This window comes from Pituophis catenifer, unplaced genomic scaffold (assembly GCF_029215685.1).
Source record: "Pituophis catenifer annectens isolate HBS135680 unplaced genomic scaffold, rPitCat1.0.hap2 SCAF_2, whole genome shotgun sequence".
Taxonomy (NCBI): domain Eukaryota; kingdom Metazoa; phylum Chordata; class Lepidosauria; order Squamata; family Colubridae; genus Pituophis; species Pituophis catenifer.
The window spans coordinates 177,668,169-177,686,600 of NW_027256882.1; the positions used below are offsets into that span (position 1 = coordinate 177,668,169).

The 18,432-nt window shown below is 43.8% G+C and overlaps 2 protein-coding genes across 2 annotated transcripts in view; both read right to left on the minus strand.

The window, feature by feature from the left end:
- Positions 1 to 1,005: 1,005 nt before the first annotated feature.
- On the minus strand, positions 1,006 to 9,828 carry EIF3G (eukaryotic translation initiation factor 3 subunit G). The gene is made up of 11 exons (XM_070935213.1): positions 9,723 to 9,828; positions 7,129 to 7,175; positions 6,351 to 6,455; positions 6,155 to 6,243; positions 5,677 to 5,736; positions 3,129 to 3,233; positions 2,633 to 2,822; positions 2,449 to 2,556; positions 2,177 to 2,313; positions 1,922 to 2,028; positions 1,006 to 1,117 (listed from the first exon to the last, which is right to left on the minus strand). The coding sequence occupies exons 1-11, from the start codon at positions 9,740 to 9,742 to the stop codon at positions 1,102 to 1,104; spliced, it is 984 nt and encodes a 327-aa protein (XP_070791314.1). The 5' UTR covers positions 9,743 to 9,828; the 3' UTR covers positions 1,006 to 1,101.
- A 4,314-nt stretch (positions 9,829 to 14,142) lies between these two features.
- The window catches only part of DNMT1 (DNA methyltransferase 1), a 43,801-nt gene continuing 39,511 nt past the window's right edge, over positions 14,143 to 18,432 (minus strand). Inside the window, exons 32-34 of the mRNA XM_070938196.1 lie at positions 17,764 to 17,880; positions 15,104 to 15,194; positions 14,143 to 14,646 (exon numbers count right to left, since the gene is read on the minus strand). Of these exons, the coding sequence (XP_070794297.1) occupies positions 14,609 to 14,646; positions 15,104 to 15,194; positions 17,764 to 17,880 (246 nt within the window). The 3' untranslated portion in view covers positions 14,143 to 14,608. The remainder of the gene's footprint in view (positions 14,647 to 15,103; positions 15,195 to 17,763; positions 17,881 to 18,432) is intronic.

Here is an 18,432-nt window from a genome sequence, read left to right on the forward strand (position 1 = left end):
AAGAATAAGAGCCAGTTTTATATCATGATTAAGGTACCATTTAGAAACCAGTAAACCCTTCTTAGGCTCAAAGCCTTACGTCAGTCACACACTCAGCTCTAGGAAGCAGACAATGACAAACCACTTCTGAAATCTCGCCAAAAAAACTGCAGGGACTTGTCCAGGTAGTCATCAGGAATCCACGCTGACTTAAAGGCACAAATAAAACAAAATAAAAAAAACCCCATCCCATAGCAAGCAATCTGATGAGCAACAGCTCCATCTATTGGCCTTACGGCTCATTCCAATTGGTTTTTGGTTTTGGATTGGATTGCCATGCAATATGATCAGTGTGTCTTATGGGGTCATTATTTATGCAACCCATCTCAATAGCAGCGTTCTGATGCAGAACACATGCAAAGTGGAGACACGCATTTCAGTGGTGGTGACTTTCAATTTTTCTTCCTACATTCTGCAAAATCTGTACCTTCTTCATCATAAGAAGAATTAATTGATTTGCATTGATTAATTTGCATTGATTAAATTGCAATTATTAACAATTTATTCCTTGCTCAATCCTTACTCCAATGAAATCATTAGTATTGTCCCCTGGAAGATGGGGAGACATGTTCATTGATTATTTTATATGTTTTATTCCATGGCTGTTCACCGTCCTGAGTCCTTCGGGAGTAGGGCGGTATACAAATTCAATAAAAGAAAGAAAGGACACGGCACTGCACTCTTTGAGAAGTTGTTTGCTAAGCTCCCATGTAACTCTAATTTTGGGGGGGTTGGTTGGCTGAAACAAAGTAACACAGCTGCAATCATATATTGTTAAGCAGTGTAGGAGCTCGTAATCCAGTGAGTATTTATTAATATATGCAGCAAATAAAATAAACCAGATCCTATTTTACAAAAAAGGAGTAAAAAGGGAGTTTCAGTGATTAATAAGACTGGGGATTCAAGAATGGTATTCTGACTTAACAGAACTTTCTTCATCGTGATACAACTGACACAAGAACATACAAGGCTGCAATGAATTTTTATTAGAGACTAGTATCTCCAGTTAACAACAGAACCTGGTCATTTCCAAAGCCAAAAACAAAATCAGGGCAGAAGACTTCAGTTGGTGGAAGGTCTGTGGGGAAAGAAAAGTGTTTTAGCTTGGTCTCTGATGAAAAAAATCCTGAAAATATAACACTCACTGAAATGAATAATTTTCAATGTATTGAATTAAAACTATTTTCTATCTTTCGCAAGGGCAGAAACATGTCCTGAGAAGAGGGGAGGCTGATCACAGCAGCATCAATTTAATTTTGCAGAAAAAAATTCCATGCAATTAGAGGTCCGCCGAGAAAACTTTGGAGTTGTAATCCCCATTTTAAGATCAAATTGTGATCCACAAGTGAGATGTCTTTGTCCTTTTTTTAAAAAAAGGACTGAAAATTCAGAGAATGTGGACAGTCTTACTTAAAATCAAATGAGATTTTTATCTTTCCATCTTTGTTATATTTTTAAACATTTATTTTTATTTAATTCTAGAGTCCTGTAGATGCTATCTTGGGATATGAGGCGTAACATAGACACTGTTTTGCAGCAGCTTCTATGACTCTCGGCAAAAATTGGACAAGAGAAATTCCCCAGTGAAAGAGTTGGGGGCTGCTGTCCTAAATTTTTGAAGTCTAATGGACCACTGGGCCAAGCATAACATAATAAAAACTAACTAACTTTGAAAAACTAACTTTGAAAAACTAACTCGTTTCTGTAGAGCAGGGGTCCCCAAACTTGGCAGCTTTAAGACTTGTGGACTTCAACTTTCAGAATTCTGAAAGTTGAAGTCCACAAGTCTTAAAGCTGCCAAGTTTGAAGACCTCTGCTGTAGAGAGACTTTAAAAGTGAAAACTAAGAGCAAATGGGCTCAGGGCATCAGATATTTACTTACTTGGCCCATTCCACATTTAGGATCAGGTGATCATAGCCAAAGCCAGACACGCCTGCAATAGCCCTGGCAGCATCCTCACGGCGGTGGAAGCTGATGAAGGCAAAGCCCTGAAGGAAAGTAACATGAAGAACAATTAGAAGCAAGCAAGGGAGAGAACTTTGCTGACCTTTCCAACTCTCACCTTCAGGGAGTTTCTCCTTTTCGCCTGTGGAAAGTGTGTTTTTTTCCCTCCCATCCCACTTATCCACCCCTTACCTTGGATTGACCAGTAGTTTTGTCCTTGGCCAGGTAAATGCGGGAGATGGATCCAAAAGGACGGAAGAGCTCTTGAAGGTCAGTCTCCCGGGTGTCCTCAGACAGATTGGTGACGCGGATGGTGGCATTGTCATCAGCTATGGGTGGGAGTGCAAAGGCAAAGAGATGACTGCTGGCAGAAGTTGAAGGACTGGATGCTGGTGCAGATGCCAAAACATGCCACTGTTAAGACACAGCAGATGTAGAGCCAGCTTCCCTTTGCAGAAACTCACCTCTGCGATTTGGCTGCATGGATTCCCCTCTGCGACTGGCTCCATCTCTCAGGCTGGGTGGGACGTACTTTCCAGTCTTGCTCTGCTGAGCCTGAACAGGCTCTGGTTCTGGAAACAAAATGTGGCTTAAGCAAAAGGTTGAGCACAGATGCCCTCCACTGTCCCTGACCTTTCCAGCTCTCACCTCCAGGGAGTTTCTCCTTTTCGCCTGTGGAAAGACCCAGCTGCTCAGCTAGTTCCTTCTGCATGGGCCCCAGTGTGTCCTTATAAGGGCACCGAGTGGTCCAGTGATCACCCTTGCAGATACGGCATGAGACAATCTTCTGCCCTTTTAGCTTGTTCATAGGGTCTTCCTCCTCCTGGCAATTCAAGTCCTGGAAAAGGGAAATTATGGCAGGCATAGATAAACAAGAAAAAGCTTATCCGACTCCCTTTCCCTCTCTTGAATCCATGCAAATGTCTCCTTACCTTTTTCACATATGCCAAAATGTGAACAAGCATAGCTAGTACAACCTCTGTGGAACAATGCAAAAGGAATGCATTCCCTAACTTTCCCTAACCATCCATCCACTAATTTTGAATGCAATCTGGCATTCTCAAGAGACACTGTAACAGCAACTGCCAGAATTCCAGGGAAAAATAATTACAGAATGATTGATGTCCTGCATGCCGCCACTCACCTCCTTGCTGGTTATGAAAGTCATAAAGACATCATCGCTCACAGTGGTAGTAGCCACATTTGGGCCAGGGGCATCAAATTCAGAGTTGCCAAATTTCTTCCAGTTCTAAGGAGAAGAATAAAAAGGTTGAATAATGTTTTCTCCCTCATTGGTGATCCTGAAAAGTTGGGAGAAACTGTGTTTCCCCAAAAATAAGACCTATCCCGAAAATAAGGCCTAGCCTGATTTTTAAGTGTACACCTAATATAAGCCCTATCCCCCCCCCCAATAAGCCCTAGTGAAGATCGACATCAGCCCAGGCAGGGGGTGAATGTGGCCAGCGCAGGAGGCAGCGAGCATGTGGGGTCTGACGGCATCCGGCAGCAGCTGTGGGCAAGCAGAGAGATGGTGGGATGGAGTGCAAAATGACAAATGTGTAAATCGCCCATACATGGTTTGTGCTCTGCCAGGCATGGGACTTGGGTCTTGCTCAGGCTGCTGCTACAACGAGGCAGAAGGCCTTGCGGTGTATTGGGATCGCCTCCCCCCTCCTATGCCTTTGCCTGCTGCCAGTGTCACCACTCATCAGAATTGCCTGCCTCCATTAAATAGAGTGCCAATCCGGCCCACCTACTCTCAGCTTGCCCATGGCTGGGACGCAGCAGGCCATGCAGTGCATTGGGATTGCCTTTCCCACCGTGCCTGCCTGGCAGTTGGTTTCACGGGGCTCTTCGCCTGCCTGGCTGCACTGTTCTTGGTCACCCCACTGGGCTGCTCCCCAGATCTAAAACCTCCAGAATTGTCGCTGGCTTGCCAGGGCCCCTTCACCATTGGTCACCAGTGGAGCCATGCCACCCGTGCTACCTTGCCCACTGTCGCCTTTGGGCTGCTAAGTACTGGCTGCACGCCTACTCAGTAATGCAGGCGCTGGGCTACAGGCTGAGCCCGGCACTCTTCAGGCCTTGGCCCTGGTGGGCACTGCAGCTCTCATGCCAGCTGGGCGAGGCAGGCGTGGGGATGCCCATGGCCGCCTTTGGATTCTAACTCACCTGTGGCTGCTCTGCTGCTGCCGCCATGCCTTCTACCCAGCCCACTGCCAAGCCCAAGTTGCTACCCAGCAGCCTCCACTACTGTACCTTCCGTTGGAGCCACCCATGCATCCTGCAGGCTGGGCGGTGTGCTCCTGCCCTGCCCTCCTTCAGCAGGTGGAGGGAGGCAGCCCCACCCTCCTACCACCTGCCTCACCTCATCTCATGGCGGCAGCACTGGCCCACCGGTTGGGATGAGCAGAAGGCAAGGCGGTGGCAGCAGAACCGCTGCAGCTGAGGTAGAAGCTGAAGGTGGTCATGGGCAGGTCCACACCCATCTTGACAGCCAGCATGAGAGCTGCAGTGCCCTGGTGTTCAGGGGCCCTGGCAGACCGGATTGGGGGAGGGGGTGTTCTGGAGGTCATAGATCTGGACTGACTTGCCATGCGCCATGCAGGAGCAGCATAGCAGAGCGGCTGAGAGCAGCATGGCCAGGAGGGCGAAAAGCCCCGGCAAGGCTAGCAGCAGCAGGTCCAGCAGCTGGTCAGAGGCAAAGGGGGGGAGGTGATCCCGATATACTAGAGTCCCTTCTGGGACTGTATATACTGATCCCGATATACTGAGTCCCTTCTGGGAGAAGGGCGGTATACAAATTAAATAAATAAATAAATAAATAAATACATGGCCTTCTGCCCCGCACTCGCCGCCTGTACGTGAAAAAAAAAAAAAAAGACATCCCCGAAAATAAGCCCTAGTGCTTATTTTGGCGCCCCCGAAAATATAAGAACGGGTCTTATTTTGGGGAAAACATGGTTGCACCATGAAAGGAGTTGAAGGGTCCATAGACTCCATTCTTGATTCCTCAGCAAGCAGATTCAATTTTGAGAGCAAATGGTCTGTAACTGAGTGGGAGCACTGAAATCAAACTATTTATAAAGAAGATAAACAAATCAGACTAATATGAGAACATCCCAAACGCATCCCATAATAAAAGGATAGCCAAATAACTTCATAATGTAGATTTAATTGTTTTATTATATTGTTTTATACTGTTCGTTTTATTGTATTTCACCTAGAGTGATGTATGTGAGATGGGAAGCTATAGAAATTTAATAAAATAAAATACAGGTAGCCCCCAACTTACAATCATTTGTTTAGTGACTGTTGAAAGTTACAATGGCACTGAAAAAAGTGACTTACCACCGTTTCACACACTTAACAACAGTTGCAGCATTCCCACGATCATGTGATCAACCTTTGGGCACTTGGCAACCATCATATATTTATGACAGATGCAGCGTCCTAGGATCATGTGATCACCATTTGCAACCTTCCCAGCTGTTTTCCAATAAACAAAGTCAATGGGAGACACCAGATTCTTTTAACAACCATTTGATTCACGTAACTCCAGTGACTCACTTAACAAACATGGCAAGAAAAATGGTCATAAAATTGAGTGTGGCTCACTTAATGTGTATTTTAGCACTCCATCCTGAAGAATCAAGGAAGCAAAAGCCACGTTTATCTGTCAGAGGACTCACCTTTCGCCTGGCCACAGCCTTGGAGGCCTTTCGTGTCTCAATTCTAAAGGTGCGGATGATCTGTGAAAGGACAGCAATTGATCACAAAGTGCTCAGGTGGGAATTAGCAATTCTGCATATGACTTTCTTTATGTTTCACCATACAATTGCTAAGCTTCAGGTATTAGTAACCTGTACCCCAAAACCTACTTCTGAGTCTGCAGAAGAGGACCACAAGGAAAGGAAAGAGGTGAAGCAGCAACAGCATCTTCAAACCAGGAGTGAATAAGCAGCAAGCAAGGATAGTTCACTTTCAGCCGACAATAAAAAATGTAGCATATGGGGGAAGAACTTCTCTTCACTAAAGAAAGGTAACTAGCAATGAAAATGGGGGTCACTGTCACAGGCCCTACTAAATAGGAAATAGTGAATCAAGAAAGGACTGTGAGACCCGGAGTGAGGAAGATGGAGACACCCCTCAATCTTGGGCTCCACTCACCTTCACCTTATGGCCATCTTCCTCTTCTCTGTACTCAGTCACGGTCTTAATGTTTCCATTCACAACTTCTTTGGGAGGTGGGAGGGGCTCTGTAAAAGGAGTACAGGAAGTTACAAAGATTCACATTGGGGGAACTGGAGTCATTTCATACTTTGCTTCCTCCTGACATTCAGATAGATACAAATGTAGCTCCTACCTCCTTTTATAAGCTCTGGCTCGACGATCACACTTACGGCTGCATTTTCACTCAACACATCTGTCAGGGGAATATCTTTGAGTAGGTCACTGGTAATGCATTTATCTGTGATAGAAAAGTATAGGGAGATCAGCTGTTATGCGCACACAAAATTCTCTGGCAAAATTAGATGGTTGAAGATTTATCAATTTGGAAGCAAAGTAGATTCATTCAAAATAAATAGCATAATACTCTAAGTGCATAGAAGTATACTGTTCTACAATATTTTAAAAGCTCAAAATACAGCCATTTAACCATGCATTCTTCAGGACTAAGTGTGTATTTGAGCTGATATTTTCTACTGTTCAACTTCACTGTTATCTAATGGAAGATACTGTTTGTCAATTTAATTTATCCAGAAAGTAAGTATCAATATCAGCCTTACAATGTTGTTAGGGAATAAAATAAGGAGAACTGTCTATATAAACTGCCTACCAAATGCAAATGCAATTGTACAAAATAAAAAAACACCCACAATAGTAATGGAAATATGCAAGGAGACTGAAATTATAAAGGACTGACAAACATTGGGATTTATGTAACTTTATCAACAAAATCAGGCAGTTTTCAAAGGAAATTAATACTAGGGAGGTTTTTTTGACATTGCTTCTTCCTGAGATATGGGCATAAGATTTCAAAAGGGAGGGATGGAGGGATTGTGAGATAAAATTCACCATGGAAATTAAGAGTTACTCTTGGCTAAGCACAGAGCCAATTAAATGCACATTAAATCTCTCACCATCATCTCCTTCTTCTTCCACTTGATCTGCCCAACTGGGCTTGGAGCTAAGAGAGAGAAAAATATCATGTTAGGTACTTATACTCAAATCCCATAAATATATGTGTCCTCCCTCAATTTCATAATTCTAGGACTGGTCTCTCATATGTAGTACTTATTCTATTACACAAGATTACAATATGCTCTGGATTCCATTCTAACTCATTTCCATAAAATGCAAGAATAGCATTTCTTCAGATTAGCAAGAAATAGTTCTATTTCCAATCATATTTTAATCTGTAGTAAAATAATAGTTTAAATATTTTTTTAGAGGTTTAATCAAAATATCTATTTTGGTGAACAGCTGTTATTTTCTCTTTTTCTATAATTTCTGGTGGAGAAGCCAACAAGCTTACAATAAATTATAAAATGTAGGGCTAAAATCCTGGGTTAATTTTACTATCTGGTGAGTTTGTCTGCTTAATGTTCAGGACAAGACACCAAAGTTTTGCTCATAAAACATCTATGTTTCCTCCTCCGCCATCTACCAATTTTTCCAGAGTCATGTGTTGTGCCTCCCAAGCCTGTTTCCTTTGTCCTCAAACTATAATTCCATCATAGAGAGCCAGTTTGCTGTAGTGGTTTAAGCATTAGCATAGAACTCGGGAATGTGAGTTCTAGTCCCGCCTTAGGCATGAAAGCCAGTTTGGTGACTTTGGGCCAGTCACACTCTCAAACCAATGCAATTCACAGGGTTTTTATTCTGAGGAAAAATAGGATACAGGCGTGTTAGGTAAATTCACCACATTGACCTATATACAAATAAGGTGGGATAAAAATCTAGTACAATAATATAAGCCACTGTCAGTAGATCTTCTGAAATGCCAGCTTCCATATCCTCCAATTGATTCACACAATTACCACTTAAGTTTTCTATTCCCATTGTACTTTTCTTTCTTCTGAAAACTCATCTTATTCAGATCAGATGCCAATACAGGTATTCCTCGACTTATGACCACAATTGAGTCCAAAGTTTCAGTTGCTAAGCGAAACATTTAAGTGAATTTTCCCTCCTTTTACAACCTTTTTTGCCACAGTTATTAAGTGAATCACTGCAGTTGTTAAATTAGTAACACGGCTGTTAAGTGAATCTGGCTTCCTCATTGACTTTGCTTGTCAGAAGGCCACAAAAGGGATCACATGAGCCCAGGACACTGCAACCATCATAAATATGGGTCAGTCGCCAAGTGTCTGAATTTTGATCATGTGACCATGGAGATGCTGCAATGATCGCAAATGCGAAAAATGCTCATAATTTACTTTTTCCAATGCCATTGCAACTTTGAACGGTCACTAAATCAACTGTTGCAAGTCAAGGATTACCTGTACACTGTACAAAAACACCTTTCGGTGCCTAATTTGGGATGGACTACCTATCACTTACATGTGGAGATTATGCTATTGTGCAAAACCGTGTACAGGAAGTCCTCGACTTACAACAGTTCATTTAGTGACTGTTCGAAGTTAAAACAGCACTGAAAAAAGTGACTTGGGACCATCTTTCACACTTATAGCCGTTGCAGCATCCCCCATGGTTACCTGATTTACATTCGGATGATTGACAGCTGACTCACATTTATGATGATTGCAGTGGTCCCAGAGTCAAGTGAACCCCGTTTGTGACCTTCAGACAAGTAAAATCAATGGAGAAAGCCAGATTCACTTAACAACCATGTTACTAATTTAAGAACTGCAGTGATTCACTTAACAAATGTGGTGAGAAAAGTCATAAAATGGGGCAAAACTCACTTAACAAATTTCTCAGGTAGCAACATAAATTTTGGGCTCAATTGCGATGGTAAGTTGAGGACTACCTGTACAGGGGGGGGGGGGGGAAACCTAGTTGAGTTGGAAAGAGGCTTCCACTGCGTTTTTCTGGTGACCCCCCAGTCCCTCATGGGAACCGCCACCCCACAAACGAAGTGGAACTCCCCCAGGCAAAGGTTTAACTCCCCTCGGTGAAAACGGGATCAGGCTCAGCGCTTCACCCCCTTTTCCCAACGGGACTTCCCTTCAAGGACGGCACTTCCTACCCAGGGTGCATCGGTGGGAATTCAGGGCAAGCTTTTTCTCCCTCGCTACCTTCTTCTCCCACCCTTTAATTCGTGTTTAGATTACTGAAATGACAACCGCAAAAGCGTCCAGGAAACGTTCAGCGTTAGATGCAGCATTGAATACAAGGCGAGAGAAAGTCTTCCCCGAATATCTCGGGTTGACTTTTTTTGTTTGTTTGTTTGTTCCCCACGTCTGGACAGCTGCGCAATGGCGCCCGACGGGTGGAAGGCCGACTCGGTCGAGAGTTCGCATCCCAGCCTTTCATGCACGCAAAGCAAGAATACGCCGGATGCACGTGCGCGTGCGCGTGCCAATTCACACCGATATACGGGACTTCTGGGGCGCGTCTGCATGCCTTTCGGATAAGCGGCGACGACGACACGTGTGCGCCTCTCCCGGGGCCTCCCCTCTCGTCATGCCCACGCAGCACGAGCCCCCTTCCCGTTACACCTCCCTGCCAACCCCCCTCCCCCTCCCCCTCCCCCGCTTGCTTTCCTTACTCGTAGTCGCCGGTTGGCATCGTCGCCGATGGAAACGATCGGAACAACTCAGGCCTGGCTCCAGGGCAGGAAGTGGGCGCTGCGACGCATAAGAGTGACGCACAATAGAGCGCCGCAAGAGACGTGAGGCATCCTGGGTAATGGAGTTCTGCTTCTCGACACAAGCGGAATTGGGCTCTTCTTCGCCTGCGTGACAGTTCTGACACGTGGCAGGAGAGAAGATTGTAGGCTTCATATTTGGATGCCGTTCTACTTTACTAAAAAAAGGCTATTCAGCGAGGTTTCTCTCCCCCCCACCCCTGAATAGCAGTTGCCATTTGCTATTTAGAGATGTACCATCTCAGTTCTCTGAGAATCACTCAAAAATATTAGTTCCCTGCATTGATACTTTTGCATGATATTTATTTCAAACCAGCACATACTATTTCCCCCCATGTGATTGAAAGAACATACTAAATCCACTGGGACTGCTTTGAATATATGAATAGAAAATTCTGGCATTACCACTGAACTACAAAATCCTCTATATGAGTTAACATTTGCCCATTGCTCATTTTTTGGTTCCTGAGTAAGGAGGTATATGTGTGGTCATAGTGACTGGATTCACACTAACTTAACCATAATGCAATTTAATTGGTTTTGGTTTAACCAGCTGGGTGAATTTAGTATATTAACCATGGGTTAGTGTTTACTATGTTGTGCAGACCTAGCCAGTTGTATCTTAATGAGTATGCCAAGATTAAGCTGACTCAACACAATACATAAACTATATTTCCTTAATCCCAATTCCAATCTTCAACTCCCTATGCTTAATTCCAATGCCATGAGAGGGGTGATCTAATGTGCATTACCAAGACCTGGCTGAGTACAGAGGGGTGTTTCTTCTTTCAGAAACATGCCCTGGATTTTGAAGATGCAACCAAAAGGATGGTGACTTTCAGAAATGCTGCTCTATACATAGCTGGTTATGAGAATCTACTGATGTGATTACGCCCTGGGAATATATGGGATTATTGCCACTATATCGGCCTTCTTGCTTCATAGCAACATTCCTATTGAGCTCCTCCAGGATGCTGGAGTTTCCCAAACTAGTATTAGTGGAGGGCTTTAATCTGCCTTCTCTGGGCATAGATTTAGACATGGCTCAGAAGTTCATGGCTGCCAAAATTTGAACCTGACCCAGAGAGTTTATGGGGCCAATTTAAAGTAGTTGTTACACATTTTGAGGTGTGTGGTGCCTTTGAGTCAGTGTTGATTCCTGGTGACTGCTTAGAAGTGTCTCTGCAGTTTTCTTGGCAACATTTCACAAGTGGTTTGACATTACCTTCTTCCCAGGGGTGAAATTCTCCCGGTTTGGACCGGATCACTTGATCCGGTAGCTATGGAGGCGGGTGGGTTCGGAGAACTGGCAGCAAAAATCCCTGCCCCTCCCCCATGCCCAGCTGAGCCGCGCAATCATCAGAGGCTTTTTTTTTAATTTTTAAAAGCATTTTTTCTACAACCTCTTTGGCCGAAAAAATGCTTTTAAAAGTAAAAAAAAAAAAGCCTCTGATGATCGCGCGGCTCAGCTGGGATTGTCAGAGGCTTTTAAAAGCATTTTTTTACAACCTCTTCGGCCAAAGAGGTTGTAGAAAAAATGGTTTTAAAAGTTTTTTTTTTAAAAAGTTGGCCACGCCCACCATCACATTACCCCCCCCCCCCAAGCCATGCCCACAGAACTGGTAGTAACAAATTTTACATTTTAGGATTTAGGATTTATTAGATTTCTATACCGCCCTTCTCCCGAAGGACTCAGGGCGGTGTACAGCCATATTAAAACACATATAAATATACAAAATTTAAAACAATTTAAAATTGAATATATAAAAATTTGGCCCATAGATTAAAACACACATACACCCATTTTAGAATTCGTATTAGGCCAGGCTGGCTTGTTGGAACAAGAGGGTCTTCAAGGCGCGACGAAAGGTACGCAGGTCGGGGATGAGACGAATCTCAAGGGGCAGCTCATTCCAGAGGGCTGGTGCCCCCACAGAGAAGGCTCTCCCCCTGGGTGTTGCCAGTCGGCATTGTCTGGCCGACGGCACCCTGAAGAGTCCCTCTCTGTGGGAGCATATTGGCCGGTGGGAGGCTGTTGCTGGCAGCAGGCGGTCTCGTATATACCCCAGTCCTAAGCCATGAAGCACTTTAAAGGTGGGGACCAACACCTTGAATCGCACTCGGAAGACCACCGGGAGCCAGTGCAGCTCGCGCAGGAGGGGTGTTACGTGGGTGCGCCGAGTCGCCCCCATAACCACCCGCGCGGCCGCTGCTTCTTCCTAGGGCTGAGACAGTAACTGACCCAAAGTCACCCAGCTGGCTTTGTTCCTAAATTTGGATGAGAACTCACATTTTCTGGTTTCTAGGTTGGTTCCTTAACCATTATACCAAACCATTACATACATTACATTTTTTTCCTCAGAGCAGTGGAAGATTTGGAAGTGGGAGATATCACTATCTATCCTTTGCTGTGGTTGATCACTGTTAATTCTGCAATCACTTCTTGTGGCAGGGTAGAAGTGTCTGTTAGTGTCTGTAGAAGTGGTGGCGCAGCAGACTAAAGCACTGTTATTAACATCAGCTGCAATTACTGCAAGTTCAAATCTCACCAGGCTCAAGGTTGACTCAGCCTTCCATCCTTTCTAAGGTAGGTGAAATGAGGACCCGGATTGTGGGGGCAATAAGCTGACTTTGTATAAATATACAAAAGTATGAAGGCTATTGCTTAATGCATTGTAAGCCGCCCTGAGTCTCTGGAGAAGGGCGGCATATAAATAAAACAAAAAACAAAAAAACAAAAAACAAAAACCATAGGTCTATCCCATATACCTGATGGACTCTGTTAGGTTTTAAAAATATATTTTCCTGCTCTTATTACATCCAGATAGCTATGCAACAGCCTTTGAATGTCCTAATTTCTTCCAGGGAAGAGGCACCAAGGCTGCAATGCTAAGCCTCTGTGGGATAAAGATGCTTGGATTTCTTCAGACTCCAGTTGTGCACTTTCCTTTGAGACCAAGATGTCTAGAATGGTTGCCTGGCATGAGTTTGAACCCATTATAAGTAATGCTTGACTTACAACCATTCATTTGCAATTATAACAGCACTGAAAAAGTGACTTACAACCCGGTCATCACACAACTATCATAGCATCCCTGGGGTAATGTGATCGTGATCTGGGCATTTGGCAACCAGCTCACATTTATAGCAGTTGGAATTTTCCAGGGTCATATGATGATTTATAACCATCCCAGCAAACTTCCGACAAGAAAAATAAATGGGTTGCAAGATGCAGCCCTTTATGTCTCACTTAATGATCACACGTTTTGGTCAATGAGATCCACCTGCTTCGAGTTTCTTCCGTAAACCTTGGCATCTAGAGACATCCAAGGGGTGTGTTTTCTCTGTTCAAGCCACTGCTTTAGGGAACATCATTCCCCCTGATGTTCAGACAGCCCAACATTTTCTGGTCTCCCACACCTAACTGTTATTATTTTGTACCAGACTGTGAGATCAGGTCATAAAAACATAAGGCATTCAATGAAATGGGAAATTCAGAATGCATACTTATTATTAAGTACAGTTGTTTACCAGACTCAAAATAAGAAAACTGTAAATGTGGTCGTCATGGGACATCTTTCCAACATGTACTCTGTAATGGCTTTTGAGGAAATGCTGGTTTCCAAACACTTCTTGTGGCCAGTTAAGAAACTTTAGAGTTTAGTTTTAGATTTTTTTTTTTCAAATGCATTCAAATGTTTTAGGAGTTAAATGCATTTAACTCCTAAAACCATGTAAAAGGCAGCTTCTGTTCACTTTGGGATTGTTTGACAAGGAATATCTAAACTTTTGCATGCATCTGTATGAGATAACTTGGATGTCTGGTTTGCACTAATGATACACACCCACTTTTGTATCCAATTTACTGTATGCCCATATCTACATGTGATTTAAAAAATAACAGTAACAGCAACTTCACTGTAACATAGACAAGTGTTCAGGTCCAGATATCAGGCCAAATTATTATTCTGATAAACTAATCAAAACTGTTATGATTACAGCCCTCTGATTAAGATGCTGTGCTAGCCAGAGTCTAACCCATGATTAAGTATGGTTTAGCATGCTATGCAAATCAGGTTATAAAATATTGTGTTTCTAGGAACAACAGAAAACTGCTCTTATGAAAAAACTGCTCTAATGTCTTAGTTAAGGTAATGGGTGTACAAGGGTCAGAGTTGTCACTGTGAATAGATTAAATGAATAGGTACTTAACAATCAGAAGATTGGTATAACAGTGGTAGATCCCAGCAGTAATATTAGCCAAATCAAATGCAACAGGGGACAATCATTTGGAAAAAAAAAATCAAAAATGGCCCTCTAGTAATTTATAGGAGATTTATTTGAAGAAATATTACAACATATAAAAACTACATAAAGTATTATTTCCACTTGTATAAAGTGGCTGATTAGTTTTCAATACAATGCATAATAAAAACATTCTCCACTCCCTCAACTCATACATACACACACGCATACACTTACACACATGGATAGGCACTGCACAGTTGATCATTTGAGAATGGCAGCGGGAACATTGAAACAGTTTCAGAATGTCAACCAAGTAGACAAACACTGTTCACAAATACAGGCTTGAAAGGAGAGACAAAACACATACACGCACAAAAAAAACCAAAACCCTGAACAAACCAAAACCTCCAACAATTTTCAGTGTGTCCAGAGGTAAGAAAATAAACCAGTAAAATAACAGAAGAACATTAAAAATTATCAGTGCATGTTTGGGTGTTCAGGTGCTGGAGCTGAGGTGCAGCAGATGGGCAATTTACAAATTAATTTGAAGTGTCCATCTTTTCCTGTTTGATGGCATCTGTAAAGAAACAAAACAGCTAGATATTCAGAAAACAAAGCCACAGTAAAGCTCTTGTGTACAGAGAATACAGTTGTCTGAAAGGTACAGATCAGCTTCTCACTCTCTTCTGGCTTGGAAAGAAAATGGTTTCCTGCCTACAGACTTCCCAAATGCATCTTGTATCTACAGTACTTTCAAACTGTTAAGGCATTTCAGATGAGGGGCACCATGTTTCTGGTCTCCATGCCAACCCCTCTAAGATAGTAAACAAACTTAGTTTGTTTACTTAGTTCACTTAGCCATTGTATCTGGAGGACTCCATAGGGTGCACAAAAGAACTACAATCCTAATTTACAGAAGACCAGATTGAGTTGTGTTACCTGGTTCACAGCAAGTACAAAACTGCTTGAGCTCTTGAAATACAGACATCAAATGTCCCTTTTCAAATAAGTTCAACAACATTCCAATAACATACCTGTGGCATCCTCTTTCATTTTTGCCAACACACACAGTTTGATTTCTAGCCCAATGGCTTTTGCCAGAGGTGGAGGGACTGCGTTTCCCACCTGCACAAAGAGAGCACAAGCAAGGGTGAAGAGTTGGCACATGTACCATTTCTGCCTGAAAACTAAGAGGTCTCATATGGCAAAACCCTACTCTGGCTGCAGGGCCACTAAATGGAAGAAGCCTGTACTGTGAACAAAGCTGGTCCTGAGGAAGGTAAGAAACGTCTCTCTTCCCTTCATTGCCTCAAATCTCTTATATACTGTATATGCAAAGACCTACTGTTAATTGAGAACCAACCCACAGAGATGCTTATACAGCATTATATGATAATGTACTACATTTTATCAGAGGTTTCTTAGCCTTGGGTATCAAGAGTACAAAAATATGGGAAAACCTTCTTCGTCGAATCTCAAATGTTAAAATGTTATATAATTATAAATTGTAATTTATATATCTTCCCTGGCAAATATATTCATTCTTGAGGGATGCATTGATAGTTGCTTCTTTCATATAAAAAAAAATCTCAAAGAAAAACATTGTCAATTTATTTATTTATTTATTTATTTATTTATTTATTTATTTATTTGTTTATTTATTTATTTGTTTATTTGTTTAAATTTCTATACCGCCCTTCTCCAAATAGGACTCAGGGCGGTGCACAGCCTAAGTAAAAACAAAGCATACAAAATTTAAAAAACAGTATTAAAATAATTACATATTCTGGCCGTAAATTAAAACAACCCAATTTAAAACCAATTTAAAATTTAGCTCAAGCCAGCCCAGCTAGTTGAAATAAATAAGTTTTCAGGGCCCGACGAAAAATCCGGAGGTCTGTTATTATACGTAACTCCGGGGGAAGGTTATTCCAGAGGGTGGGCGCCGTCACAGAGAAGGCTCTCCCCCTGGGGGTCGCCAGCCGACATTGTCTGGCGGACGGCACCCTGAGGAGGCCCACTCTGTGCGAGCGTACTGGCCGGTGGGAGGCTATTGGTGGCAGTAGGCGGTCTCGTATGTACCCCGGCCCTAAGCAATGGAGCGCTTTAAAGGTGGTCACCAACACCTTGAAGCGCACCTGGAAGACCACCGGGAGCCAGTGCAGCTCGCGCAGGAGAGGTGTCACATGGGAGCGCCTCGTCGCCCCCATAATCCCCCGCGCGGCCGCATTCTGGACCAGCTGGAGCCTCCGGGTGCACCCCAGGGGGAGCCCCATATAGAGAGCGTTACAGTAGTCCAGGCGGGAAGTGACTAGTGCCTGAGTGACTGTGCGTAGAGAGTCCCGATCTAGAAAGGGGCGCAACTGGCGTATCAGGCGAACCTGATAAAAAGCCCCCCTGGCCACGGCCGTCAAATGGTCTTCTAGAGACAGCCGTGCGTCCAGGAGGACGCCCAAGTTGCGAGCCCTCTCCGTGGGGGCGAGTGATTCGCCCCCAATAGCCAGCGATGGCGTCAGCTGGCTATATCGGGACGCTGGAAGCCACAGCCACTCGGTCTTGGAGGGGTTGAGTCGGAGCCTGTTTCTCCCCATCCAGGCCCGCACGGCCTCCAGGCACTGGGACATCACTTCAAGGGCATCGTTGGGGTGGCCTGGGGTGGAGATGTACAGCTGGGTGTCATCAGCGTACTGATGGAACTCCACCCCGAAGCCACGGATGATCTCACCCAGCGGCTTTACATAAATGTTGAACAGAAGGGGCGAGAGGACCGACCCTTGTGGCACCCCACAAGCAAGGTGCCTCGGAGTCGACCGCTGCTCCCCCGTCAACACAGATTGCGACCGGTCAGAGAGGTAGGAGGAGAACCACCGCAGAACGGTGCCCCCCACCCCCAACCGGTGCAACATGATACCATGGTCGATGGTATCAAAAGCCGCTGAGAGGTCTAACAGGACCAGGATAGAGGAGCAACCCCTATCCCGAGCCCTCCAGAGATCATCCACCAACGCGACCAATGCCGTTTCCGTGCTGTGCCCAGGTCGGAAGCCGGACTGGAGCGGGTCTAGATAGACAGTTTCATCCAGGTACCGGGGAAGCTGTTGTGCTACCACACTCTCAACAACCTTCGCAACAAAGCGAAGGTTGGAGACTGGACGATAGTTAGCCAAAACAGCCGGATCCAGAGAGGGCTTCTTGAGGAGGGGCCTCACAACCGCTTCTTTCAAAGCAGCCGGCAGGACCCCCTCACTCAAAGAAGCGTTAACAATCTTCTTCCCAATACATTCCAGAAAGCCATTTTTGTACTTTTTATTTTTCTGTTTTTAGGTGTTTCCTAATGAAGAATTCTGCACTGTTGGTTGATCTTAATAAAGTTATCATCCAACTAAGGATCTTTTCCCATTTTTGAGGTGTTTAAGAAAATACTATATGTTCAGCCAATTGAAATAGAGTGTATCCCTAGACGAAAATCCTTTATTTTATTATTTTCCCAAGGTTATTTTCTAGTGCTAACTTGCAAACAACTATAAACAATAACAGAAAAGCATTTTCAAAATTGCTACAGGAGGAAAGTGGTCCTCTTCAAACGTTATTAAGCGATAGAGCAACAGAACAAGAGCGCGTTCAGATTCTAAAAAACTCTATTGAACATTTACATTATAGAAATCTTCTCTAGGAAGGTTCCGCAGCCACTTACCTGCCTGTGCTTGTCCAGTACATTTCCAAAGAGCCTGTAAGTATCAGGGAATCCCTGGGACCGTGCACACTCTCGCACACTCACTACTCTGTGCTGTTCAGGGTGAAGCACACGGCCCTGGAAAAAGGAGAGCAGAGTCACTGGCAGTTTTGTGTTGAGATGTAGTTAACTACTATATTTGGAGCTATGGTTGAGTCACCCAACCAGGTTCCTCCACAATGAATATGGGCCACTTATTTCTCAAGCACAGAAATACCGTATCATCTTCTAACTGCCCTCAGCCCACTAGGAAAGCAAGCTTTATAGAAAACAATTAGAATATAAAAAGCATTAAAAATATTGAACATTAAAAATTAAAACATTAGAATTAACAATGAACTGGATAAAAAAGGGACCACTATGTAAGCAGGGTGGAGGTGGGATCTTTTTCTAATCTACTACCTGGATTGTTTTAGAGATATTTATGTTATGATTTTAATGTTTTATGCTGTAAACCATCCACAATTGAAAAAGAGTGGGGCACTCCCATTAGGACCCCAAGCCAGTTGACAGAAGCAGGTTTTCAGGCCCTCTCAGAAGGTCAAAAGGGTGGGCACTCATCTCATCTCAAGGGGCATGATGTTGCATAGGGTGGGCGCCACAGCAGAAAAGGTTCTTTTGGACCTTGCC